General features: G+C 50.0%; 1 protein-coding gene across 6 annotated transcripts in view; it reads right to left on the minus strand.

Annotated features, from left to right (window-relative positions):
- The window catches only part of STARD9 (StAR related lipid transfer domain containing 9), a 133,276-nt gene that overhangs the window by 12,020 nt on the left and 93,294 nt on the right, over positions 1-27,962 (minus strand). For 4 of the 6 annotated variants that reach the window (XM_059913498.1, XM_059913500.1, XM_059913504.1 and 1 more), the window contains 7 exons: positions 23,373-23,566; positions 22,466-22,937; positions 20,686-20,960; positions 10,897-20,185; positions 10,513-10,710; positions 9,920-10,103; positions 9,419-9,556 (listed from right to left, as the gene is read on the minus strand). In XM_059913498.1, coding sequence (XP_059769481.1) covers positions 9,419-9,556; positions 9,920-10,103; positions 10,513-10,710; positions 10,897-20,185; positions 20,686-20,960; positions 22,466-22,937; positions 23,373-23,566 — 10,750 coding nt within the window. Of the gene's footprint in view, positions 1-9,418; positions 9,557-9,888; positions 10,104-10,512; positions 10,711-10,896; positions 20,186-20,685; positions 20,961-22,465; positions 22,938-23,372; positions 23,567-27,962 lie in introns of those variants that run through there. The other 2 variants (XM_059913501.1, XM_059913503.1) reach the window with 2 other exon arrangements.

Raw genomic sequence — 27,962 nt, forward strand, 5'->3', positions numbered from 1 at the left:
CCACAACAAGAGTAGCCACCGCAATGAGAAGCCCGCACACCACAACGAAGAGTAGCCCCCACTTCCCACGACTAGAGAAAGCCCACGTGCAGCACAGCAACGAAGACCCAATGCAGCCAAAAACAAATTAATTGATTAAAAAAAAAGAAGTTACAACTAACTCCAGAGAAATACAAAGGATCATAAGAGACTACTACAAGGAACTATATGCCAGTAAAATGGACAACCTAGAAGAAACGGACAAATTCTTAGAAAGGTACAATCTTCCAAGACTGAACCAAGAAGAAACAGAAAATATGAGCAGACCAATCACAATTACTGAAATTGAAACTGGGATTAAAAAACTCCCAAGAAACAGAAGTCCAGGACCAGATGGCTTCACAGACGAATTCTATCAAACGTTTAGAGAAGAATTAACACCTATCCTTCTGACACTATTCTAAACAATTGCAGAGGAAGGAACATTCCCAAACTCATTCTATGAGCCCACCATCACCCTGATACCAAAACCAAAGACAACACAAAAAAAGAAAATTACAGGCCAATATCACTGATGAACATAGACACAAAAATCCTCAACAAATACTAGCACACTGAATCCAACAATAGAATTGTAAAAGGATCATACACCATGATCAAGTGGGATTTACCCCAGGGATGCAAGGATTTTTCAATATCTACAAATCAATCAGTGTGATATACCACATTAACAACTTAAAGAGTAAAAACCATATTATCATCTCAATAGATGCAGAAAAAGCTTTTGACAAAATTCAACCCCATTTATGATAAAAACTCTCCAGAAAGTGGGCATAGAGGGAACCTACCTCAACATAATAAAGGCCATATATGACAAACCCACAGCTAACATCATAATCAATGGTGAAAAGCTGAAAGCACTTCCTCTAAGATCAGGAACAAGACAAGGATGTCCACTCTCGCCACTCTTACTCAACACAGTTTTGGAAGTCCTAGCCATGGCAATCAGAGAAGAAAAAGAAATAAAAGGAATCTAAATTGGAAAAGAAGAAGTAAAACCGTCACAGTTTGCAGATGACATGTTACTATACATAGAAAATCCTAAAGATGCTACCAAAAAACTACTAGAGTTCATCGATGAATTTGGTAACGTTGCAGGATACAAAATTAATACATGGAAATCTGTTGCATTTCTATACACTAACAACAAAAGATCATAAAGAGAAATTAAGGAAACACTCCCATTTACCACTGCAACAAAAAGAATAAAATACCTAGGAATATACCTACCTAAGGAGGCAAAAGACCTGTACTCCGAAAACTATAAGATGCTGATGAAAGAAATCGAAGATGACACAAACAGATGGAAAGATATACCATGTTCTTGGAAGAATCAATACTGTCAAAATGACTATACTACCCAAGGCAATCTACAAATTCAATGCAATCCCTATCAAATTACCAATGGCATTTTTCACATAACTACAACAAGAAATTTTAAAATTTGTATGGAAACATAAAAGACCCCAAATAGCCAAAGCAATCCTGAGAAAGAAAAACTGAATTGGAAGAATCGGGCTCCCTGACTTCAAACTATACTACAAAGCTACGCTAATCAAAACAGTACAGTACTGGCACAAAAATAAATATAAATCAATGAAACAGGAGAGAAAGCCCAGAAATAAACCCATGCACCAACCAGAGCCTCCCATAAAGCCTCTACCACCAGAGGGCAGACAGCAGAAGCAAGAAAAACTACAATCCTGCAGCCCGTGGAACAAAAACCACATTCACAGAAAGACAGACAAGATGAAAAGGCAGAGGGCTATATACCAGATGAAGGAACAAGAAAAAACCCCAGAAAAACAACTAAATAAAGTGGAGATAGGCAACCTTCCAGAAAAGGAATTCAGAATAATGATAGTGAAGATGATCCAGGACCTCGGAATAAGAATGGAGGCAAAGATTGAGAAGATGCAAGAAATGATTAACAAAGACCTAGAAGAATTAAAGAACAAACACACAGAGATGAACAATACAATAACTGAAATGAAAACTACACTAGAAGGAATCAATAGCAGAATAACTGAGGCAGAAGAATGGATAAGTGACCTGGAAGACAGAATGGTGGAACTCACTGCTGCGGAACTCACTGCTGCCTAAGAGACCTCTGGGACAACATTAAACGCAACAACATTCGCATTATAGGGGTCCCAGAAGGAGAAGAGAGAGAGAAAGGACCAGAGAAAATATTTGAAGAGATTATATTCGAAAACTTCCTTAACATGGGAAAGGAAAGAGCCACCCAAATCCAGGAAGCTCAGCAAGTCCCACACAGCATAAACCCAAGGAGAAACACGCCGAGACACATAGTAATCAAATTGGCAAAAATTAAAAACAAAGAAAAATTATTGAAAGCAGCAAGGGAAAAACGACAAATAACATACAAGGGAACTCCCATAAGGTTAACAGCTGATTTCTCAGCAGAAACTCTACAAGCCAGAAGGGAGTGGCATGATATACTTAAAGTGATGAAAGGGAAGAACCTACAACCAAGATTACTCTACCCAGCAAGGATCTCATTTAGATTTGATGGAGAAATCAAAAGCTTTACAGACAAGCAAAAGCTAAGAGAATTCAGCACCACCAAACCAGCTCTACAACAAATGCTAAAGGAACTTCTCTAAGTGGGAAACACAAGAGAAGAAAAGGACCTACAAAAACAAACCCAAAACAATTAAGAAAATGATCATAGGAACATACATATCGATAATTACCTTAAACGTGAATGGATTAAATGCTCCAACCAAAACACACAGGCTTGCTGAATGGATACAAAAACAAGACCCATATATATGCTGTCTACAAGAGACCCACTTTAGACCTAGGGACACATACAGACTGAAAGTGAGGGGATGGAAAAAGATATTCCATGCAAATGGAAATCAAAAGAAAGCTGGAGTAGCTATACTCATATCAGATAAAATAGACTTTAAAATAAAGAATGTTACAAGAGACAAGGAAGGACACTACATAATGATCCAGGGATCAATCCAAGAAGAAGATATAACAATTATAAATATATATGCACCCAACATAGGAGCACCTCAATACATAAGGCAACTGCTAACAGCTATAAAAGAGGAAATTGACAGTAACACAATCATAGTGGGGGACTTTAACACCTCACTTACACCAATGGACAGATCATCCAAAATGAAAATAAATAAGGAAACAGAAGCTTTAAATGACACAATAGACCAGATAGATTTAATCGATATTTATAGGACATTCCATCCAAAAACAGCAGATTACACTTTCTTCTCAAGTGCGCACGGAACATTCTCCAGGATAGATCACATCTTGGGTCACAAATCAAGCCTCAGTAAATTTAAGAAAATTGAAATCATATCAAGCATCTTTTCTGACCACAACGCTATGAGATTAGAAATGAATTACAGGGAATAAAACGTAAAAAACACAAACACATGGAGGCTAAACAATATGTTACTAAATAACCAAGAGATCACTGAAGAAATCAAAGAGGAAATCAAAAAATACCTAGAGACAAATGACAATGAAAACATGACGACCCAAAACCTGTGGGATGCAGCAAAAGCAGTTCTAAGAGGGAAGTTTATAGCTATACAAGCCTACCTAAAGAAACAAGAAAAATCTCAAGTAAACAATCTAACCTTACGCCTAAAGAAACTAGAGAAAGAACAACAAACAAAACCCAAAGTTAGCAGAAGGAAAGAAATCATAAAGATCAGAGCAGAAATAAATGAAATAGAAACAAAGAAAACAATAGCAAAGATCAATAAAGCTAAAAGCTGGTTCTTTGAGAAGATAAACAAAATTGATAAGCCATTAGCCAGACTCATCAAGAAAAAGAGGGAGAGGACTCAAATCAATAAAATCAGAAATGAAAAAGGAGAAGTTACAACAGACACCACAGAAATACAAAGCATCCTAAGAGACTACTACAAGTAACTCTATGCCAATAAAATGGACAACCTGGAAGAAATGGACAAATTCTTAGAAAGGTATAACCTTCCAAGACTGAACCAGGAAGAAATAGAAAATATGAACAGACCAATCACAAGTAATGAAATTGAAACTGTGATTAAAAATCTTCCAACAAACAAAAGTCCAGGACCAGATGGCTTCACAGGTGAATTCTATCAAACATTTAGAGAAGAGCTAACACCCATCCTTCTCAAGCTCTTCCAAAAAACTGCAGAGGAAGGAACACTCCCAAACTCATTCTATGAGGCCACCATCACCCTGATACCAAAACCAGACAAAGATACTACACAAAAAGAAAATTACAGACCAATATCACTGATGAATATAGATGCAAAAATCCTCAACAAAATACTAGCAAACAGAATCCAACAACACATTAAAAGGATCATACACCACGATCAAGTGGGATTTATCCCAGGGATGCAAGGATTCTTCAATATATGCAAATCAATGTGATACACCATATTAACAAACTGAAGGATACAAACCATATGATCATCTCAATAGATGCAGAAAAAGCTTCTGACAAAATTCAACACCCATTTATGATAAAAACTCTCCAGAAAGTGGGCATAGAGGGAACCTACCTCAACATAATAAAGGCCATATACGACAAACCCACAGCAAACATCATTCTCAATGGTGAAAAAGTGAAAGCATTTCCTCTAAGATCAGGAACAAGACAAGGATGTCCACTCTCACCACTATTATTCAACATAGTTTTGGAAGTCCTAGCCACGGCAATCAGAGAAGAAAAAGAAATAAAAGGAATCCAAATTGGAAAAGAAGAAGTAAAACTGTCACTGTTTGCAGATGACATGATACTATACATAGAGGATCCTAAAACTGCCACCAGAAAACTACTAGAGCTAATTAATGAATTTGGTAAAGTTGCAGGATACAAAATGAATGCACAGAAATCTCTTGCATTCCTATACACTAATGATGAAAAATCTGAAAGAGAAATTATGGAAACACTCCCATTTACCACTGCAACAAAAAGAATAAAATACCTAGGAATAAACCTACCTAGGGAGACAAAAGACCTGTATGCAGAAAACTATAAGACACTGTTGAAAGAAATTAAAGATGATACCAACAGATGGAGAGATATACCATGTTCTTGGATTGGAAGAATCAATATTGTGAAAATGACTATACTACCCAAAGCAATCTACAGATTCAATGCAATCCCTATCAAATTACCAATGGCATTTTTTACAGAACTAGAACAAATCATCTTAAAATTTGTATGGAGACACAAAAGACCCCGAACAGCCAAAGCATTCCTGAGGGAAAAAAACGGAGCTGGAGGAATCAGACTCCCTGACTTCAGACTATACTACAAAGCTACAGTAATCAAGACAATATGGTACTGGCACAAAAACAGAAACATAGATCAATGGAACAAGATAGAAAGCCCAGAGATAAACCCACGCACCTATAGTCAACTAATCTATGGCAAAGGAGGCAAAGATATACAATGGAGAAAAGACAGTCTCTTCAATAAGTGGTACTGGGAAAACTGGACAGCTACATGTAAAAGAATGAAATTAGAATACTCCCTAACACCATACACAAAAATAAACTCAAAATGGATTAGAGACCTAAATGTAAGACTGCACACTATAAAACTCTTAGAGGAAAACATAGGAAGAACACTCTTTGACATAAATCACAGCAAGATCTTTTTGGATCCACCTCCTAGAGTAATGGAAATAAAAACAAAAATAAACAAATGGGACCTAATGAAACTTCAAAGCTTTTGCACAGCAAAGGAAACCATAAACAAGACGAAAAGACAACCCTCAGAATGGGAGAAAATATTTGCAAACGAATCAACGGACAAAGGATTAATCTCCAAAATACATAAACAGCTCATGCAGCTCAATATTAAAGAAACAAACAACCCAATCCAAAAATGGGCAGAAGACCTAAATAGACATTTCTCCAAAGAAAACATACAGATGGCCAAGAAGCCCATGAAAAGCTGCTCAACATCACTAATTATTAGAGAAATGCAAATCAAAACTACAATGAGGTATCACCTCACACCAGTTAGAATAGGCATCATCAGAAAATCTACAAACAACAAATGCTGGAGAGGGTGTGGAGAAAAGGGAACCCTCTTGCACTGTTGATGGGAATGTAAATTGATACAGCCACTATGGAGAACAATACGGAGGTTCCTTAAAAAACTAAAAATAGAATTACCATATGACCCAGCAATCCCACTACTGGGCATATACCCAGAGAAAACCGTAATTCAAAGAGACATATGCACCCCAACGTTCACTGCAGCACTATTTACAATAGCCAGGTCATGGAAGCAACCTAAATGCCCATCGACTGACGAATGGATAAAGAAGTTGTGGTACACATATACAATGGAATATTACTCAGCCATAAAAAAGAACGAAATTGAGTCATTTGTTGAGACGTGGATGGATCTAGAGACTGTCATACAGAGTGAAGTAAGTCAGAAAGAGAAAAACAAATATCGTATATTAACGCATGTATGTGGAAACTAGAAAAATGGTACAGATGAACCGGGTTGCAGGGCAGAAGTTGAGACATAGATGTAGAGAACAAATGTATGGACACCAAGGGGGGAAAACCGCGGTGGGGTGGGGATGGTGGTGTGCTGAACTGGGCGATTGGGATTAACATGTATACAGTGATGTGTATAAAATTGATGACTGATTAATAAAAACAAAACAAAACAAAAAAAACCCCATGCACCTGTGGTCAATTAATCTACGACAAAGGAGGCAAGAATATACAGTGGAGAAAAGACAGTCTCTTCAATAAGTGGTGCTGGAAAAACTGGAGAGCTATAGGTAAAATAATGAAATTAGAACATTCTCTAACACCATACACAAAAATAAATCAAAGCGAATTAAAGACCTAAATTTAAGACTGGATACTATAAAACTCTTAGAGGAAGACAGGCAGAACACTCTTTGACATAAATTGCAGCAATATCTTTTTGGACCCACCTCCCAGAGTAATGAAAATAGAAACAAAAATAAACACATGGTAGCTAATTAAACTTAAAAGCTTTTGCACAGCAAAGGAAACCATAAGAAACGAAAAGAAAACCCACAGAATGGGAGAAAATATTTGCAAAGAAAGAGACTGAGAAGGGATTAACCTTCAAAATATACAAACAGCTCACGCAGCTCAATATCAAAAAAACAAACAACCCAATCAAAAAATGGGCAGAAGATCTAAACAGACATTTCTCCAAAGAAGACATACAGATGGCCATAAAGCACATGAAAAGATGCTCAATATAGATATTAGAGAAATGCAAATCAAAACTACAAGGAGGTATCACCTCCCACCAGTCAGAATGGCCATTATTCAAAAGTCTATGAATAACAAATGCTGGAGAAGGTATGGAGAAAAAGGAACCCTCCTACATTGTTGGTGGGGATGTAAATTGGTACAACCACTATGGAGAACAGTATGGAGGTTCTTTAAAAAACTAAAAATAGAACTACCATATGATCCAGCAATCCCACTCCTGGGCATATATCTGGAGAAAACCATAATTTGAAAATATACACATACCCCAATGTTCATTGCAGCACTATTTACAATAGCCAAGACATGGAAGCAACCTAAATGTCCATCAACAGATGAATGGATCAAGAAGATGTGGTACATATATACAATGGAATATTACTCAGCCATAAAAAAGAATGAAATAATGCCATTTTCAGCAATACGGATGGACCTAGAGATTATCATACTAAGTGAAGTAAGTCAGACAGAGAAAGAAAAATATCATATGATATCACTTATGTGTGCAATCCAAAAAGATGATACAAATGAACTTATTTACAAAACAGAAAGAGACTCCCAGACTTTGAAAACAAACTTACGTTTACCAAAGGGGAAAGGTGGGGCAGGGGGGAAGGATAAAGTAGGAGGTTGGGATTAACATACACACACTACTATATATAAAATAGATAATCAACAAGGACCTGTCGTATAGCACAGGGAACTCTACTCAATATTCTGTAATAACTTATATGGGAAAAGAATCTGAAAAAGAATGATATGTATAACTGAACCACTTTGCTGTACACCTGAAACTAACACAACATTGTAAATCAACTATACCCCAATATAAAATAAAAATTAAATTAAAAAAAGAATACACTACAGGGTCAGAAAAAGAAGAATAATGGGAACAACAAGGTCCTACTGTATAGCACAGGGAACTGTATTCAATATTCTATGATAAACCATAATGAAAAAGCATATAAAAAAAGGAATGTACATATATGTATAACTGAATCACTTTGCTACACAGCAGAAATTAACGCAACATTGTAAATCAACTGTATTCCAGTAAAAGATAATGATAATCTAAAAAAAAGAAAGTAATGAGTAGGAGAATATATTATAAACCTTGGTACAAGAAAAGTCGACATCTTAAACTGGTGAGACAAAGAGGAACTGTCTAGATGAACTATCTAACAAGCATGACAGGGTTAACTAGGTAACTGTAGGGAACAAGCACGACAGGGTTAACTAGATAACTGTAGGGAACAAGCACGACAGGGTTAACTAGATAACCATAGGGAAGAATAAAGTTGGATCCACACCTCACACTATATATGCATTCCAAATGGAGCAAAGACTTATATATGAAAAATAAAGCCACACAAGTTCTAGAAGAAACTACAGGAAAAATTATTTATAACTTTGGAATGGAGAATGTATTTCTAATTGTGAGTCAGAACATAGACACTATAAAAGGAAAACTGATAAAACTTTCTGAATGGCTCCAAACACAAGAAGCAAAGCCAAAAGAGAATGAAAAACTAGGGGAAAAATTTTCTAATTCCTATCAGGCAAAGGGCTATCTTGCTAATATATAAAGAACTCCTCGAAACTGGTAAGGAAAAAAAAGGAGATAAATGAGCAAAGGATATGAACAGACCGCCCAGCAAAAGTCCAAACATTTGGTAACACGTTGGTGAGGGTGTGGGGGGAGATGCACTCTCTCCCCCTGCTGGTCGGGTTGGGGGGAGTATAAAGCAGGACATCTGTGAGGGGAAGCCTACCAATACCTATCAGTTTCAAATGCCCATATCTTTTTTTTTTTTTTTTTTTTTTTTTTCAAATGCCCATATCTTTGTACAAGTCCACTTCTGGGAATTTACCCCACAGATATATGTGCACATGTATGAAATGATACATGCACAAAGCACTGTTTACAACAGCAAAAGACTGAAAACATGGAGAACATGGGAGACAAAAACCACAGGGAAGACAAAGGCCATCATACAGGAGAAGGGCTCATGTCAGCAGTGGCCTCCAGGAGGCAGAACTTCCTCCCAAACTCTTGCCACGGCACTCCTGGCCCGATTCATGCTTGCATTTGCCTACTCACCACACTGTCTGGGGACTGGAGCTGGCCTGGCAAGGCCGGGCTGCTATTGTAGCCAGAGGTGACACCAGAGGAGAGGCTTCCGTTGGAGCTGGTGCACCAAGAGCTGGAGGCGGCCAGGGTATGTAGCTTTTCTTCTTCCTGGGAAGGACAGATTACTGTCAACCAGCTTCAGGCACCCTCACTTCCCACCCTCACTTTCGCCCCTTCTCACCTCCCCAGTTCCCATCACCTCCCACTGCCTCCTATCTCAGCCTCATACCCTCATGCCTCCCCCATCCCCACCCCAACTATATACCCAAGCCGCCTCCTCCCAAACTCTGGCCCAGGGACAGCAGCTGGTCTGATGAGGATGGCATGAAAATAGAGAGTGAAGCAACTTTGAGCTGGCACCAGGGGCCCGACGCCCTCCTCCAAATTCTACGTCCCAAGACTCAGAGGCAGCCCTGGTCTGCCCCGGGCTCCAAGCCTACCCTGAAATCAGAGGCTTGCCCCACTCCCCACCCGCAGCAGCTGGGAGACGATCTGCTGGCGGATTCTCAGCTTTTCCTGTTCAGTCTGCTCCCGCAGTCGGGCCTGGGCCCGGGCAATCTCCACCTTGGCCTCCTCACGGGCCCGCTGGTATTCTCGTAGCATCAGCTCTATGTCAGAGGGTGGGTGAGGAGACCTTGACGCTGATCCTAGGCTCCTGGGGAAGATCAGAGGGTTGGAGAGATGCCTTCTAACATGGTGAGTGGGCCATGGCCCAGACCCGCTCAACACTACCTTCCTGAAGGACCCATCCTCTCTTTGCCCCCAGGGCCTTCGGGTGTGGTCTTACAAACACCCTGAGGCTCAGGCCTGCAGTCTTACAGAGCATGGCTCCTCTATCCACCCCCACCCCGTCCGCTGCTCCCTCCCACACCCTCCTCTTTCCCTTTGCCTCAGTCTCCACAGCCGCCTCCGACTGTCCACAGTCACGTAGGACCCACTCCTGGAATCGCTCCTGGCAAAGGAAGCTGCAGCCTCCGGTGTCCAGGACGCTCAAATCCAGGCCCTGCTCCCCACACTTGCCCCACACAGAGCCTGCTCCCCACAGGGTTCTGGGTCCACCGTACCTGGTGGTCTCCACAACATCCTTCCTCAGCTGCTGCAGGTATTCTCGGCGCCTGCTGGGCAAGTCAAAGGCCCAGGTGGGGAGATCCCGGTTGGATGGGAAGCTCAGTTGTTTCTGGGGGCTGAGGCTTCGCGTCCGGCGGAAGTTCTGAAGTCGTTCAGCCCGTTCCCTCCAGAGGCTGTGTGTGGTACGTTCTGGCCTGAGACAGAACGTGAGTGAGGCACTGAAGCTGACCCTGACTGCCCTTCTCCATCTCCTGACCTATCTCTGACCCCCGGAAGGTCCCAGAGCTGAGCCGGGAGAAGGAACAGCCGGCTGTCAGCTGTCTCGGTTCCCTCTCCTCTCCGCCCAGCCTTCGCCTCCCCACTCCGGGCTAGGTCCTTACCGGGCGTACGGCTCCTCCTCTTGGGCAGCAAGTGCCTCCCCCGTCCCGCTCTGCAGCATCTGCAGCAGGGCGTCTGCCTCCCCGAAGCCGTGGTGCAGTTTTGCTTCTGTGAGTTCCACGCTGAGGGAGAGGGTCTGGGCCCCAACTCGCAGGGGGATCTGCTCCCTCTGGGACCACTCGGACGCCTGCCTCTGGTCCTCAGGAGGTCGTGGGGGCCTCTGTCCCTGCTCTCCTGAGCTGCAATCACATCTGGTCCCCAGCAAATCCATCACACCCAGCGCCCCAGGGGAGCCGTCCTGACCCCCACACCAATCGCTGGATTTGTTATACACCGGGAGGTCCCTCAGACCGTGGTGCTGGGGCTCAGGGGCCGTGCACATCTGGGAACTGGGGCGCAGCGGCCCCTCAGGCTGGCAGGCCTCAGTCGGGCCCAAGATGCAACCCCGGAGCCCTGAGGGATCAGCCAACTCAAAGAAAGGGCAGGGGCGGCGGCGCCGGAGGCCTCCCCACAAAGAGGAAATGTTCAGAGCGGGCCGTGGCTCCTCTGGAGATGCTGAGCCCTCACCCCCATGCTCTGTCCTGCACTGCCATTGACTCAGCCCCCTACTGCTCAGTGGGCCGCACTCTAGGGAGGCCACGTCCTCAGGCACAAAGCCATCAGCCAGCCTCCGGCTCCTGCTTCCCGGTGGTGGAAGTGACAGTCTGCCTTGGGCCCCGGTGGTGGTCCTGGGCTGACGCCGCTGCGGGGCCTGCTCCACGTAACAGACTTGGGGCTTCGCGCTCTGCTCTGGGTGGCCTCGGGAGCTCAGCCCAAGGGAGCACCTGTGGTCACCCCCTTCTAAGGGACTGCTACCTTCCCCACAAAGGGCCTCCACTCTCTGAGAGCTACCTGACTCATCAGGGGTTTGAGAATAATTACCCACTGCAGGCCTCGGGGCGCCCAGGGGAAGGCTTGGGCGGGAGACGAGCTTCTGGCAGCCTTTAAGGGAATGAGCTGAGGGGGCCGAGAGAGACAAAGCGCCTGGGGGGCGCCCTGACCCTTGGGTGCTGGCGCTAAGCGTGAGGATCGGGGAGGAGGCCCTGTCCACCCGCAAGGCGCTCGTGGGGCCCCGCTCCTTCTGCACCCCGGGCTCCTCCACAGGCTCCACAGCGTGGGGGCAGGGCCCTGGGGAGGGAGATGCACTGAGGCTGCGGCCGGGGCTGCCACCAGCCAGGCTGGGAGGCAGGGGGGCATCCGGAGAAGCCTGGGGGCTCAGAGGAGGCAGGTTCTGCCCAGAGGGGACTTTCTGAAAACTCAAGTGGGATGAGGGTACGGGGGCGCTCCGGGGCCTGCAGAGGGTGTTTTCTTCCTCAAGATCTTGGGGCCCTGCTATTTTCCGTGCAGTCCCCTCTGCCCCTCTCTTCTTAAGCGTCCCTGGGACATGTCCCTTTTCCTGAGACGTGATGGAAAGATCCGAGCCCAGCCTTTCAAGGACCGCACTGACTTTCTGAAGGTTGGCCTCTGGGGCCTGGAGATGCAGAGGTGGTGAGGCCGGGTCAGTCTGGATGCCCTCATCCATGGTGGTCTGAGTACAGCCGTCCATCCTCAGGGCCTGCGGCACCTCACCCGGGGCCTCCCTCTTGGCATTCCGCTCCTTTTTGGCCACACTTGGCTGGGAGAGACTCCCCAACAGCTCCGAGGTGGTGTGCAGGAGCTGCGAGAGGCGGAGAGACAGGTCGTGCATACTGGCCCAAGAGGCCAGATCCGACTGAGCAGAGGAGAGGTCAGCGTAGCTCCAGCGGGACCTGCAGCCCAGGGTCTGGGTGCCCTGCTCCAAGGTGTTCATCCTGGACACACCCACAGGGCCGCCCGCCTCTGATGGGTACAGCAGCATAATCTCATCCACCGGGCCCGCAGCACTTCCTCCAGCCAAGGGGGGCTCCCTCCTCAGACAGCCTGCCTCATCAGGGGTGCCCGGGAACCCACCTCTCTCGCCAGGACCCTTAGGGGGGGCTGCCCCTTCAGAGCTGATCAGGACGTGGGGGCTCCCCAGGGCAAACGAGGAACCCCAGACTCCCCAGGCCTCACGGGAACAGCGGGCACTTTCAACGTGGCTGCGTGTGCTCGACAGGCCTCGGGCACTGGCCAAGGTGCTGCGGTGCGAGTAGACCGGGGAGCCCTGGTCGTCTAGGCCGTCGTCCTCGCGGGAGCACCGGTCCACGTCGGACGGTGTCAGGCCCTGGGGTGTGGAGCCACGGGAGACATCAGCTGCACCACCAAACACATACTGCTTCCAGCCAACACGCGCAGGCCCCTCGGGACGCCCGGGCAGGACGCAGGGATCGATGGCGCTGGGGCTAAAACGCAGGGCTCCTCCGCCCGCCTCAGAGCGCTGCGCCTCTGGCCGGGCCTGGCCACCCAGTCTCTCTGGCTTTCCCGGCTGCGCCTGTTCCGGAGTACCAAATGGCCAAGCAGCCATGAGAGCAGGGGTCGGCATGCATGAGAGAGCTGAAGTCGCCGGGTAAGGAGGGGGTGTGGATGGCAGGGGCCTGGGATCAGCAGCGATGCCGTCCAAGTCAGAGGAGTCTTCCTGATCGCAGCCCTCAGCTTTCAGAGACGTTCTTGCCGCAGACTTTCCTGAGGAAGAGCCTCTGGGATGTGGGGTCCACAATCTGCTAGGCTCCTGTATATCCTCATCTGTCGGGGAAGGAGGCTCCACGCTCAAGCTTAGCTCCTGAAGAGACCGGGGAGAGCTGACCGCAGAGAACTGCGGTCTAGAGTGTTTGGGGCCAGAGATGATAGCGATCACAGGAAGTGAGCACCGGCAGCGGGGTGCCGGCTGCTCCCCGCCGGAAGAGGGCTGCCCGGGGCCCTGGGCCACAGGCCAACATGCTGCGCGTTGCCCCAAGGGGACAGTGGCTGAGTTTCTGAAGGCTGCAGGGGGCCTGGCCACAGCCGCGTCCTCTCTGCCTGCACCTCTAATCTGACAGCTGCCTGAGCCACCTTCATCAGCACGTGGGGGGCTCCTGCCCCAGGCAGCGTCCTCTCGGCCACCTGAAGCCTGGTCTCTCTGCTGCTCTTCCTCCTCCCGGGGGCTGTCAACCTGGGGACTGGAGACGCGCTGTAACTCTGCTACCAGTTGGGCTTGGGGATCCAAGCCACTATGATCCCTGGACTCCGCGGAAAGTTGCGGCTTTTCTGGAAGGCATCTGACGGCATTTCCCAAACATCCACGTTGTGGTTCCACCGGCGGCTCACTCTCAACACACCCTTCACTTAAATTCAGGCTGTGTCGTCCCCCAGCTGTTGCAGGTGGTTCTGGCTTGGTTTGAGAGCCCTGTGCACTCCGCCCACCAGCGGAGCTGTCCTGAAACCTCCCAGGTGGCTCAGAGCACCTGCCTGCGTGGAGAGGGGGAGCCTCAAGCTCGGTGCTGACTTTCTTCTCGGCAGTCTTTTTCTCAGGATCCCCTACTGACCTGGAGCTTCCGTCAGCAACCCAGGGGCTGAGGGGACTTGTCCTCACATCAGGGGCGGAAGGGGAGCTGCAGCCCTGAGCCGGAGGCAGGAGAGCAGCAGCAGAGGTCTCCGGGGTGCTGCCGTCTGCTGGCCCCAACTCCACATTAATGCTTTTGGGCTCAAGGCCATGTGCCCAGAGCACATCAGGTTCCCCGCTATGGCCCTCTCCTCTCTCCACTCCCCAGGCCCTGAGGGGGACCACGCAGGGTGGGTGGCGAGTGTGTGGGGTGGCCTTGGAAGCCCCCTTGCCCAGGTCACCGTCTCTGTAACACAGTGAAGTGGAGGAAGGGGAGGCAAGGGCCCCGGAAGCAACGGGTTGAGGGTTGCACGGTTGCCGGCAAGGATGAGATCTGCTGTCTTCTTGGCCCCCAGACGGGCTGAGGGTCCTGCTGTCTTCAGTCCTCCCCGAAAAGACACCACAGTCTGAAGCTTCCCGCAGGCACCTGCGCAGGGCCTCCTCCCTAACTCCCCCGGGTCTCTGATCCGGCAACAGAGTTGGCCTGGGACCTTCGACACTGGCCCTGCAGGCTTCTGCTAGCCCAGAGCCAACACTCCCCTCCTGCTTCACAGGCTGCTGAGAGGGAGCTTCCGGTTCAATCCCTCTCAGGGCACTGGGCAGGACGGCACCCCACCTGGGACTCGCCTTCCCTTCTTCTAAGCCGGTGGAAGCCTCAAGACATTGGCCCTGGTCTTGGTTAGGCCATGAGAGGCTGGCAGAATTCTGAACATCACAGATCACAAGTTGACTTTCAAAACAGGTTGTTTTTCCTCCTTGTGCAGCCACTAGGAAGTTACCAGGACCTCCTCCCCATGTGTTGTCCAGAGTCCCAGGTTCTTGGTGGGCTGGGCTGCTCTCCTGCCAGCCAGGGAGCACACCCTGGGCAGCCTCCCAGGCAGCGAACGGGCCTCGCCCATGTGGAATCCCTCCAGCATCATCAAAAGGGGCCTGAGAAGGTAAGGCAGCCACTACTTCCTCCGCCCTTACCCTCCTGTCCTCCTCCACAGCTGCTGAAGAAGGAAGACTGTCTGAGCCCAAAGCATCAGCAGAGGAAGGTGTTCTGGTTGCTTCTCCCTCTTTCTCTATGGTTTCAGAAGAGCTAGTGTGACACACAAACTGTTCACTGGCTCCCAGGAAATGTCTCAGTTTTCCGGTACAGTGACTTTTACCTGGAGCAGGGTCAGCGTGGGAGGAAGTCCGTGAGGGGTGCCGTGGCCCTGTGTTAGTGTCAGTGCTGGGCAGAGGGTGACAGCTGTCTGAAGAGGGGGGTGTGGCCTGAAGGACAGATGTCCTCTCATCACTTGACAGGTGTCCTGGTTTAGCAGAGAGAGACGCCACATGAAATCCCCGTGCTTCACGCTCATTTCTGGTCCTGGCTGACACTGACTGGCCCATTTGTGGACACTGAGGCCTGCCAGGGGCCCCTGAAGAACATTCAGGTCCTAATAGCGTCTCAACGTGAGGAAGGACTGTGCCCCCAGCCACCACGTTGTGAAGCTGCTTCCCCTGGGCCTTTGCCTGTCCGATCTCCTCCAACTCAGCCAGGCACGTGGGTGGATGGGCAGACGGCTCCGGCTGAGGCACCCTTGGCAAGGACACAGGTGCTGAGAAAGCACCACTGGCAGGACTGAGGTCCTTGGCCTCCTTCTCTGCCTGCTGCCTCTCCCCCCTACCTCGCTTGTCCCCCTCTTCTAAGGGGCAGCTGGCCCTTTCAAGAGGGCTAGAGGCCCTGTTCAGGGAACTGGCTCTGTCTGGTCCTCTTGGTACAGCTGCCTCGGCTTCAGAATGAGAACCCACCCTGCTACCCAAGCCCAGCAAGGTGCTTCTGAGGTCCCCTCCGTGGCCTTGCGGTCCAGTGCTTGTTGACCTCCTGCCCTCTGCCCCCAGGGGAATGCTCGCTGGTGCACTGGATTGACTGTGAGATCCCACAGCCATGGATATCACAGGCCCACACCAAGCAGGGTGTGCCACGGAGAAGCCCTGTCTATCGTCTCCCTGCCGTGGGCTGTGGCATCCGGGCTCTCCACTCTGGTCCTGATGCCCCGATCTAGTTACCAAGGGACTGGTGGGCATTTCCAACAGGGTGGGATCCAGCACATAGTCAACAGAAGAGATGCCTATAGTACCAGGTACATAAAGATAGGTTCTTGGCGGCCTTGTTGAATTCAAGGGCAAGGCATTACTCAGGTCTTGGTGAGAAGCCATACAGGACTCTGGCTGGCTTGGCAATGGGCCAGTCTCTTGGCTGAAAAATGTGCGCACACAATGCTGACACGGGCCAGGGAGTTTCTGAGTTGATGAAACCACTTTGTTTTTCTCCTGTAGGCCCCCTCTTTGCACAGCCGTTTCTTCAACTCTGCCTTGAACTTCTGGCTCCTCTTGCTTAGAAGTACGTATGTGTTTGGCAAAATGGCTTTCCTGAAAACCCTTCACAGTCTCCAGCTCCTCAAGACTTCCCAAGCCACGGGGCAGCCGTCTGGGGTACACTGCGTTCACCAGCTCGCCCTCCTCAGAAGTCCTCTCAGGCATGGGCTGCAATGGCAGAGCTCTAGCCGAAGCTTTCGTTTTCCTTGGATGAGCAGAAGTGTTGGTGCATTCTCTGCAAACTGTAAATTTCCCTAAATAACCACCAGTGTCCCTGGCGGGTCTGTCTAATACAGCTGGGTAGGTGTGCCCTTTCACAAATCTGATGTCGTGTACCCAGGGATCAATGCTATTGTTAACCTCCATTTGTCCAGCTTCACCATCCCTAAAGATAACATCATCTTTCCATTTTGGAGAAGATGGCTGATCCTTGAAGGACACGTGGTTTCTAAAGCTGCCTGGCCTCAGCACATGGTCAGCCATCTCCTGGTCCTTCTGGTCCTGGAACATAAACTCCTTACTGACTCCCGGTGTGTGGGAAGCACATAGCTGCTTACTCTGCTTGGATTCAATTTCCAAGATGCCATTTTCCAGCTGCATTACACTCCTAATTAGCCTAGCCATCTCATCAGCATTATTATCTCTTTTACTCCATTTCTTTCCAGGAGGTTCTCCTTTGGGGTTTAACGTTTCTCCCACCTTTCCAGGGACCTTGCATTCACCGAGGTTTCTTTCCTGAAAGCATGTAACTGACTGGAATCTTTCATACGTAGACTCTGCCTGTGAAAACTTAAACTCTTCTGAGCCGTCTTTGGGATGGAGCGCTTTTCCAAGAAGCCCAATTTCATTCCTCCTTTCCCCGTTGTGGGTTGGACCCTCATCCTGGGCTGCTGTCTCTGGGCTGCTTACTCTATGATGTACTGATCTGGACTTCAAAGAAAGAGCGGCTTCCTCTATCTTGTCCTTGTCAAGGCCTAAATTGATGGTTTTATAGATGAAATCAGACCTGACCCTGGAAGGAAACCGTCTCTTCATGTCAAAGGCCTGGGTCTCTCTGAGGACTGCATCCTGCCGCTGCTCTTCTTCCCCACCCGTCTCAGATTCACACACCAGGAGAGAATTCCTTGACCCAGAACTGTCTGAGGAAACACTGCAGTAGGACTGTACAGTAGCCTTTTCTCCCTGCTTGAGCATTGGAAGACTGTGTTTATTTAAAATTCCAACTTGATTTTCAAATTCACATACTTTTATGCTGGTAGATGGAAGAAAATGTCTGTTCTGAGTGACAAAAAAATAAACTGAATTATGGCTTTCTTCTTTAATCTTTCCAAGGCATTTCCCTTTTTCTCTGCAAACTTCCTTGGTGTTCAGATCAACTGGCCTCTCTGCTGTGACCTGCTGAGATGATGCAATCTTGGAATTCTGGTTTTGTAACAGTACTGGTAATTTATTCTTCACATACACATTTTGGAGGACTTGGTGCTCGTGTCCAAAGCCCCATGCTTCCCTGGGAGGTGGGGAGGGCGCCCTTGCTTCTCTGCAAGCCGGGATTTCCAAGGCGGTTTCTGTTAGGGCATCTCGGCTTTTGGTCACATAGAATGTTTCCAAGGGAGGTAGCTGCAGGGAAGATGGGCGTGGATTCCAGGGAGCAGAGTGGAGGCACAGCTCTGGACCTGAAGGAAAGGCAGAGGAAAACCTGCTGTGTCTTCCACCAGCTTCCTTGGCGCTCTCCTGGGAGTCTGCCTTCTCTTCCTGCAGGGGGCAGTGGCTGTTCTGACCTAATTGCCTCCCTGGGTCTGCACTATTCTTCCTCAAAGGAGCCCAGCCTCGGGGCCAATGGGGTTCTTTGGTGTCTATGGTGACAATATGGTGACAAGCGTTCGTTAGGATGAAACATTCATCAGAGGACGTCATGAGTCCAGGTTTCTCGCTACTCTGAGAGGCTTCTTCCAAGCTGCTCTCTTTGACTCCCCATGCTCCCATCACGGGATGCGCTGTCTTGTTCGCTGCTGTAGAGACCTGCGCATTTGTAGTTCCAGAAGTCGATGATTCTACGTCCGCTGAATAAGTTCCACTATGACTCACCTCTTTCTCACTAGTTGTAAAGAAATCTGAAGTACCTTCTACCTCGACACGCAGACTGTCCTGTCCTTTCTCAGCTCTCAAATGCCTAATTCTGGACAGATGGATAGGAAAGTTGTTGAAATCCGGGCTGCTAGATACCCCAGGACCAATTGGCAATAGAGCATCTCCTCCCCTGCCAGAAGCTTGGGTCAGGGAACCAGAGTCTTCCTCAAGCGAGGGCTTTCCCTTCACTTGAGGAGGAAGACTGGGTGCTCCTGTGGCCTCCAGAACAGGATGAGACAGTTCAAGGAGGTACTTTTGCTGAAGGGCAGCCCAGTCTCTCTCACAGGCACTGCCAACGTAAGTGAATGAGCTGGCAGAGGCAGCCAACAAGCTTGACACACTAGAGTTGGATGCTTCAGAGACGCCCTGCTGGGCCACGTCAGGGACCCCTCTGGCCTGAGAGGTGCCATCAGCTCCTGGCTGAAGAAGCCTATAAGAGCCCCAGAGGGACACCCTGGTCGTATCAGAAACAGGGACTGTGTACACACTTCTGACACTGCAGGGCAGCTCAGCGCCGCCCAGGGGCAGTTTGGAGCTGTAGGACAGGACTGTTTCTGTATCTGATGACTTTAGTTCTTCCATATTGGGCCAGTATCCAGGCCTCTCCCAACCGCAGGGCTGAACATCCTGGACGTCAGGCCTTGGACATAAAGAACCTGGGGGGCTACTGGGATTGATCTTGGAGTCACAGGAGAACCAGGAATCCATGGACACCAGAGGGCTCCCTCTTGAAAGCTGCACGTCTTGGAGAGTGTTGGCTTGTTCTGCGGAGCTTGCCTCCACCGCCAACTCCGGCTGCTCACAGCGGGGCTGGAGCTCCAGGTAACATGAACTGCTCGCTGGCAGGGCGGCATCGAGCCTGGCTCCTGTTCTGTGGCTGATGGGGCCAGGCCTGCACACTGCCTCCTGGTCCCTTGCGGGCAGACTGGAGCTCTGCAGGCGCCAGAAAGTCTCCGTGGGCATCTCGTCAGCTGAACGGAGGAAAGGCTCTTCTTGCCGATAGTCCCCCAGTTCTTCCTCAGCGTCAATCAGGCTGTCGAGGGAAAAGCTCCTGTGAGTCTGGGTGAACAGTCGACTATCTGAGGGTGTGGTGAAGCCCCTCACAGAGGCTTGAGCTCTGGCCCTGGAGTGGCCATGGCCATGGGTGAGATAACTGAGCCCTGGGCTGTCCTGTGGGCTTTGGTACCCCTTCTCGGCCAGCGAGTCCTCAGATATTTGGCTGTCTTCGCTGTCGGAGTCATCTGGCTCTGGGAGATCCCGCTCCTTCCCCTGGGGCTCCTCCAGCTTCCGTGGCTCCAGCAGGGCTTTGGCACAGACACAGGAGAGAGAATCTACTGAGTGACTGCTATCTGCATCAGATAAATCACCACCTTTTTCTCTTGCAAGATCCACTACGGGGCTGGAACCTGTGAGTGAGGCCGTGGTGTCTGGGTCCCCCGCACTGTGTTGCCTCTTCAAAGGGCTGCTGTGAGGCAAGCGAGAGGACTTTTCAACCCTAGCTGCCAGGACCCTCTGCTGCCTCTCTGATGCCCCGCTTGGAGAAGGTGGGGTGGATTCTGCCCAGAAAGTCTTGGCTGCCTTTCCATGCCCAGTGGCCTGTTTGGATCCATGGGGATGTGAGGAGCCGCAACTGGCTCCCTCAGCAGCCTCATGGGGCCCAAGGTTCCCTTCTTTTCCCCACCCTGCTGGTGAGTGGCCTTAGCCCTCCTGGTCTGGGTGGAAGGGGTGAGGACCTCCGGCTTATCCCATGGCTTTAGCTTGTTAGCTGCTAAACTCTGGGCCACCATCTAACAGGGCTGCTTACCCACTCTCTCCATTTCCTGGACACCGGCAGACTCGCAGCTCTCAGTGAGGCAGGTGCCAGGGGGTGAGGCTCCCTTCCTGGCCAGGGCCTTCCTGGCTGTGCAGAGCTGCCCCTCGCCGGAGGAACGGAGGGCATGCTTGATGAAATGCCCTGTCCTTGGGGGATAATAAGCAGCCTGGGGCAAGTACTCTTCTGATGGGGTTTTCTCTGATAATTGCTCAGTAGGGTCAGGCATAGGAGGTAACGTGGTGGAGGGATCCCAATTCAGGAAAACACTGTGGAGACAAGGAAAGCCATCTCAGAAAAGTAAGAGGTCCCTACTTCCTGCTGATAGAAGGAATATAAAGTCCCACTTAGTTTGCTCTGAAAGAGGTTTAAAACTAGGCCAATGTCACTGTCCCCTATAGCCTTCGGGGTCAGCTCTATAGGTACATAAGGAAACTGCAGACTATAGTCCTGGCTCTCAAAGAAGCCCCAGGTACACTCTGTTCCTCATTTTCTTTATCTTACAAAAAGGTTGAACTGAATCTGAATCTAATCATGCCTTTAGGGAAAACTTCCAACATGAGGAACTGAAGAATAACTTAAATGGCACTACAAGGAATCAAACAGACAAATCTATAAAGGGGCACATTTTAACAGAATTGACCCACTTTCTTTAACAAATCGACGATAATGAAGAAATTTTTAAAAAGCATGATTAAAAGAAACTTAAAAGACATAACAACCACATGCAGTGTGTAAATTCTATCGGACCTTAATTTCAATTAACTATAAATATATATTTTGAGGCAATTAGAGAAATTTGAGTATGGCCTAGGTTTTTGATTACACTGAATAATTAATCTTAATTTTGTTGGGTGTGATGACAATGTGGTTATAAGAAAACTCCTTATTTTTCAGAAGTGTATACTTGATGTAGGATTGAAATGACATCACATCTAAAAGTTGCTTTAAAATGCTTCATCAGAAAAAGGAAGGAGGGGAGACAAAGCAAGCATGGTAAATCTTGACATTTGCTGAACGTGGGTGATAGGTACACAACTCTCTCAACTTTGTGTATGTTGGAAATTTTTTCATAATAAAACTTAAAAAAAAAAAAAGCCTACCTAGTACTCTTAAGACCAGATTGGTAAGCAAACATAATAGTAATAGACATTAATTGGGCACCTAATATGGGCAAGGCCCTGCGCTAGGCCTGGAGGATATAAAGAGGTAGACACAGTCCTCTGCTCCAAGCAGCCTGGAGATAACATATCCTCACCTTGACTGAATGCGAGGAGTGAAGGAGAAAAGAAACAAGGAGGATCCCAAAATGAACCCAGGAGTCAGAAAGAGAGTGTTTCACTTGCTCAGCATGGTAGGTGGGCTGGGAAACTGACTGGAGCCAGCAGGTTGGGCGGGAGGGGAGGGGAGGGAGGAAGAGTGCGGTTTGAGGCAATATGAGACAGAGTGGCGGCAGGACACACACAGTGAGACATATGTGGGTAGTCAGGGTCTAGAGCACACGGAAAATGAAGCTGAGATTCTCCCTCAGCAGATATGATCAAAGAAGCAAGAGCTGCCCCTCAGAGTGGGGGCAGGGAAGATCTTAGAAGATATCAACTACAGAGAAAGAAGAGAGTGATCAGGAGAAAAAGTGATGAGGAAGAGAAGAGTAGACACATCTTTCCATTTCACAGATGGAGGAAACTGAGGCCCCAGGAAGTAAAGATCGCTGCCTGGGCAACAAGGCTGTAAACCTCAGCCAGTGCCCCGAGGTGGCCTCCGCTGGCTGTACCTGCGCAGCTGGGCCGAGTGCCGGCTGCAGGGCCTTCGGAGGCTCAAAGAACTGCAACTTGTCAATCTGCTTCTACGTTGAGGCCCTGGGACCAGGGCACCAGGGCAGGGGGCCGGGAAGGTGGGCCTCCGGGGGCAGTCATCCTGGAGCCAGCACAGCGCCCTGAGCTGCTCCGGTCTCCTGTGGGCCTCCAGCAGCCTCGACTTCTCGATGATCCTCTCCAGCTGGAACGAGACCCTTCTCTGCCGGCCGTTCTGCTCCGCCAACCGAAGCGCGAGTCTCCGCAGGAGCTGCGGGTGCACCACCCTCTTCTGGCTTTGGACCAGGGGAGATGGCCGAGTCTCAGGGTCTGTCTGGCACCATGAATCAGATGGCACAGCGGCTGCAAGTTCTTTCTCTTCTACACGGTCTTGCTGCAGCTGCTGCTGCAAGCCGGCCGGCCAGGTCCCTTCTCTGAGCAGCCACTGCTGGTCTGCGAACCAAAAATACCCTGAGAGAAGGTCAACCCGTCCTCCCTCCCTGGACTCAGGCACCTCCGGCCACGGCTGCACCTGCACAGAGTGAAGAGCTGGCCAGGGTGACGTGGCGGGATGAGGGCCACATGGCCCTCTGGGGCAGCAGTGCCGGGGCCCCTGACCACAGGGCAAGTGGACGAAGCCCCGGGCCTCAGCAGGGCAGCGGGCACACGCTAGGGCCGGCAGCAGAACGTGGACAAGCGCGCATGAGGGCAGTGAGGAAGGTCGCTTCCTTATTCTTGCTTCCAGCCCCGTGTAAGAGCCTCTGGTCTCTAAAAGAGGGGAGAGAACCCCTAATACCAAAGATTCCATCATATCACAAAGACAACAAAGGAGAGAATACAGAAGGCCGGGGTGGCGTGGAGAGATGGGAAGGGGAAGCAGGCTCCTACCGTCTTTAACCTGCTGGCTGGCACACGTCCTGTCCAGTTCCCGTTCCTGTTTGGCTCTAATCTGTCCCACTAGGATTCGCTGCCTCAAATCCCCCACGAAGCACATCCGCCGCTGCTGAATCTGGGCCCCGCAGGGTGTCTCTCCAGCCCTCGGTGGCCTGTGGTCCTTGCCACTCTGCTCTCCCAGCGCCTTCCTGTCACAGGGGCCGGGGTTACCCGGGGGAAATGCAAACCCAGCTCAGCACACACCTCCACGGCCTCAGCCCCTCCCAGGGAGTCCTGCATTCAACAGGGCGGAGAGGGCTTTGGACTCCCGGCAACACGGTGTCACAGGCAGCTCATGATGTCACAGTGCGGGAGGGGAGAACAGTCCTGAGACTAGCATATTCTTAGACTGTGGGTTTAGCAGAAACACAAGTTCATTTTGGTTAAGGAAAATAACCTGGAAAGTAAAGCTGTTTTTAGAAAACACAACATTTTAGCTAAATCAAGAAACTTTGTCCTTTAAAAAAGAATAAAAAGGTATCTGCTAAAAATCTGTTGTGACTAGAGCAGAAGCTCCGAAACACTGTGGGAATGGACACCCTCTCCTCCATGTTCAGCGATCACGACTGCACCTCCACTCCTAAAGCAGAAACCCTCCTGATGTGGCAGGAGGAGGAGAGGGAACTCAGACGCATGCCAACCTGTGTGTGCAGCAGGAGCCCCAGGGGAGAGCTGGTCTCCCCTCAAGGGCTGTTCTCGGTGAACGAGCCCTGGAAGAGGGTTCAAGAGCTTCAGACTCGACCGCACCTTTCAGAGATACATGCTGACGCGTTTACTGATGAAACTATCCAAGATTTGTTTAGATCCAGTGGGGAGGAGTCGGGGATATAAATGAAACAAGATTAGCCATGAGTTGATTATTTGTAGTGTTTTTAAAATTTTCCAATAATACAAAATTTAAAAAGGTTTTCTTGGGACTTCCCTGGTGGCACAGTGGTTAAGAATCCGCCTGCCGATGCAGCGGACATGGGTTCGAGCCTTGGCCCGGGAAGATCCCACATGCTGTAGAGCAACTAAGCCCGTGCACCACAACTACGGAGCCTGCGCTCTAGAGCCCGCGAGGCACAACTACTGAAGCCCGCACGCCTAGAGCCCATGCTCCACAACAAGAGAAGCCACCACAGTGAGAAGACCGCGCACCCGCTCACCGCAACTAGAGAAATCCCGTGCACAGCAACAAAGACCCAATGCAGCCAAAGTAAATAAATAAATTTATTTAAAAAAAGGTTCTCTTGGCTTGCATGAGGACCGGGGCTCAATCCCTGGCACCTCCACCGAAAAAAAAAAAAAAAAAAATTCTAGACTATAGTCATGCTTTTACTCTGCCACCAGGTTCCTGCGTGACCATGGATGAGTCAGAGCCTTCCTCTGAAGACTGACAGCTTCTCCCCTCATGCTAACCTCTCCCTAGGTCACACAGGACTTCTATGCAAGGGCCTCCCATGCTGTTTCTGCAGGGCCTCTCCGTCCCTGTCATTCAGGTTTCAAAAAGAGCCAAATGCACGGGGCTCCGCTCCGGGCTGGGAGAGGGAGCGTCTGGGAAGGGTCAGGGTCTGCTGGAGACCGACACAAAAGCCCCATCCAGCCTCACTTATCCTGCCTTCGGCCCTCTTTCCAGCCCCAGGAGGCCACGGCTCTCAGGCTTGGAGATTCACTGAGTGACCTGACACTAGAAGCAGATGGCAAAGCGTCTGAGTAGTGTGCTCTGAGGGGTCCATTCCATTTAGGAGGTTTACCACTTTGTAGAGCAGAATGAAAGCAGAGGTCCCCGAACTACAGCCTGCGGGCTAAATGGTGCGCTGCCTGCTTTTGTGAATCAAGTTATTGGAACACAGCCACACGCGTGGTTTACATATCGTCTCGGGGGCTTCCGTGCCTCACTGGCACAGCGGAATAGCTGCGGCGAAGCCTACAGCACAACCTGGCCCTTCACAGAAAGTCTGCTGCCTCTGTCTTAGAAGAAATTAAGATTTCTTAATGTAGCCTTAGGAGGACAGTGAAGGAGGGACGGGGGGGAGAGTGAATGGATGGATGGGGGCGTGGGTGCGAGGCGGCACAACAGCAGGCTCCCCTCTGGAAGGGAGGCTGGGAGGTGACTCAATCTACAGTGAGTCCAGGGATCAGGAGGGGCCCAGGTACCTGTGCGAGTGTGCTCTGGGGAAGACGGCTGCTGGCTGCTGTGGGCAAAAGGGCAACACACAAGAGTGGAAGGTACAGAAAACAGGAAAGGCGCCGTTCGTCACACGCAAGGCAAAGGCCAGGGATAGCAACTGGAACAAGAAGCCGGTTAGCGCCACACAAACAGAAAAAGCAGTTAATGGAAAACATTTTACACATATATTTATATGTATCACGCCTGCGTCACAGCTCCAAATTGTGTCTGACCACAGACACGGCTGAATCACAAACCCGAGCCCATCAGAGGGTCTTAGACACACCCAGCTAAGATCCACACCATCAGATATAAGGGCTAGGAAGGAGGTCTTTATTCTGAATTTCCTGAGAGTGTTCAGCTTCCTTCTCCGACTGTCCCCGGGCCCTCAGATTTACAATCTGCTTCTCCCTAGAAGAGAGCTCCTCCACCCTCCCCCGGGGAAAGCTGTAGCCAGCCTGTCAGCTTCTACAGACCCAATACAGCTTCCTCCATAGCAGCCGCAAGCCCGCAAGGAGAGGCGGTCTGGGAGGAGCCCCACAGACACTGCACATTCGTCCGAGGAGCCATACACCATCAGACTGAAAATGTCTCTTGTGTTCAGTACATCAGCCAAGTTCCCCGAAAGCATGTGAAAAAGAACACGCCGACCTAATGCTATACATTGGGTAGATTACCAAGGGCCAGTCTTCAGTAACCTGCGGCCAAGGACCTCTGTCCCTCTCAGATGGTGCCCTTCTCCCTGGGGGACTCCAGCATCCCCAGCTGCTGCCAGGACTCCATCGCGCCCTCCAGCTGCTCGGCTCTGGCAGCTTCCACAGCAGAAATGCAATGGCACCTACTCGCTGAGGTGGCAGAGGTGGTGGCAGCAGCAACAGTGTCCCCCGGGCTCTAGGCACTTAAGGCTAAGCTCCCAAAATTCCCAATGGGAAAATGCCAAGAACATGGACAACAGACAGTTTTCAAGGACAAACTGCTCTCAGGTCCAGATCACTCACTGCTGCAGGGAGAAAAGGAGGCCGACAGGCCAATTTCCCCTGCTCTGGAGTCAGCTCTGGCTTCACAGGCTCCCCACCAGAGAAGCATCCCTCCAGAGAGAAAGAGGACGGAAAGGAAACCTAGGACACGGGGAGGCTTTGGAGCCGACCCCACCCAAGAGCATATGAGAGACCCTCATGGAGACAGAAGCCCAGACGGGGAGCCCTGCTGACAACGTGCGGGGCTCCGCACACCCACTTTCTCTCCCGGCCCCTCTGCCCGCTCAGAGGCTTGAGCCCACACCACCCGCTGCTGCCATGGGCTGGCGCACGCGTGCTGGCAATGGTAGCTGGGCAGGACCGGCCCGGCCCACAGGCTCCCAGAGCTGGAGCTTAAGAGCGAACGCAGCGAGGGGGAGAGGCCGGCTTCTCCAGCCCCGGCTCTGTCCTCTGCATGAAAGGGTGCATTCTTGGTGCTACTGAAAGGTCACGTCCATGCCCATGGGGCTAGAGAGCCTGAGAAGACCTTAAAAAGGCAGAAGCCCAGTGTTCTCTGGGGTGGATGGGTCCACTGGGGCAAGGTGGGAGGACAGGAATGCAAAAGGGAGGCCACCTTCCCGGGCAGCCCCTGCCGCGAGGGCCTCCCGGCAGTGGGGCTGTGGGGTGTCGGGCACTGGGCAAAGCATTCCATGTGCACTCGTTCTTTCAACCCACGTCACAAGGACCTCTGGGAGGGAGACGGTAGCATCCTTACTTAGAGGTGAGCCAATAGGCTCAGAGACTCAGTAGCTTGCCTAAGGTCACACAGCTTTTCTGTCGTAGAGCCAGGAGGTAAGGCCTCTTTACCCAACGCCAACATATATCTTCAGCATCCGCGGCTCTTTAAGTTGCAGAATCGTTCCCTGTAGACCTCTGGACTTTGGGAAAAACACATCCTCAGTGCGACTTCCCAACAGAACTGACCTAAGACAAGGCCTCCTTTCATGACTTCACTATAAAAAGGGAGGCCACTCTGACAAAACAAGAGCCCCGGCCTCAGTCCTGAGTCTACCTTGATCTTGATATGCTCCACCCTCTGTTGCCCCTCAGGGCCCGCAGTCACCCGACACTGACCACCCTCCCTTAGGCCCTGGAGCATCGTCCTCTGGTCGCCAGCAGCCCTCCTGGGAGCACCTGCCTGCTGCTCGTACCCCCGCCTCAGAGCGCTCCTGTCCCCATCCAACATCTCACCGCCGAGGACTGCCCCAAGGCTATCCTCAGCCGCCAGCAAGGCGCCTGGCCTGAGGAAAGAGCAGCAGGGGACCAAGGGCCATCAGAACCCTCCCAGGCACCCTGTGCTCGTGGTGCTGGACAGCCCCCCGTACCAGGGGTCTCACAGGTACCAGGGCCCCTGCTGGCATTTTCTACAGGAAGTCT

The sequence above is a fragment of the Balaenoptera ricei genome, chromosome 2 (assembly GCF_028023285.1).
Source record: "Balaenoptera ricei isolate mBalRic1 chromosome 2, mBalRic1.hap2, whole genome shotgun sequence".
NCBI lineage: Eukaryota > Metazoa > Chordata > Mammalia > Artiodactyla > Balaenopteridae > Balaenoptera > Balaenoptera ricei.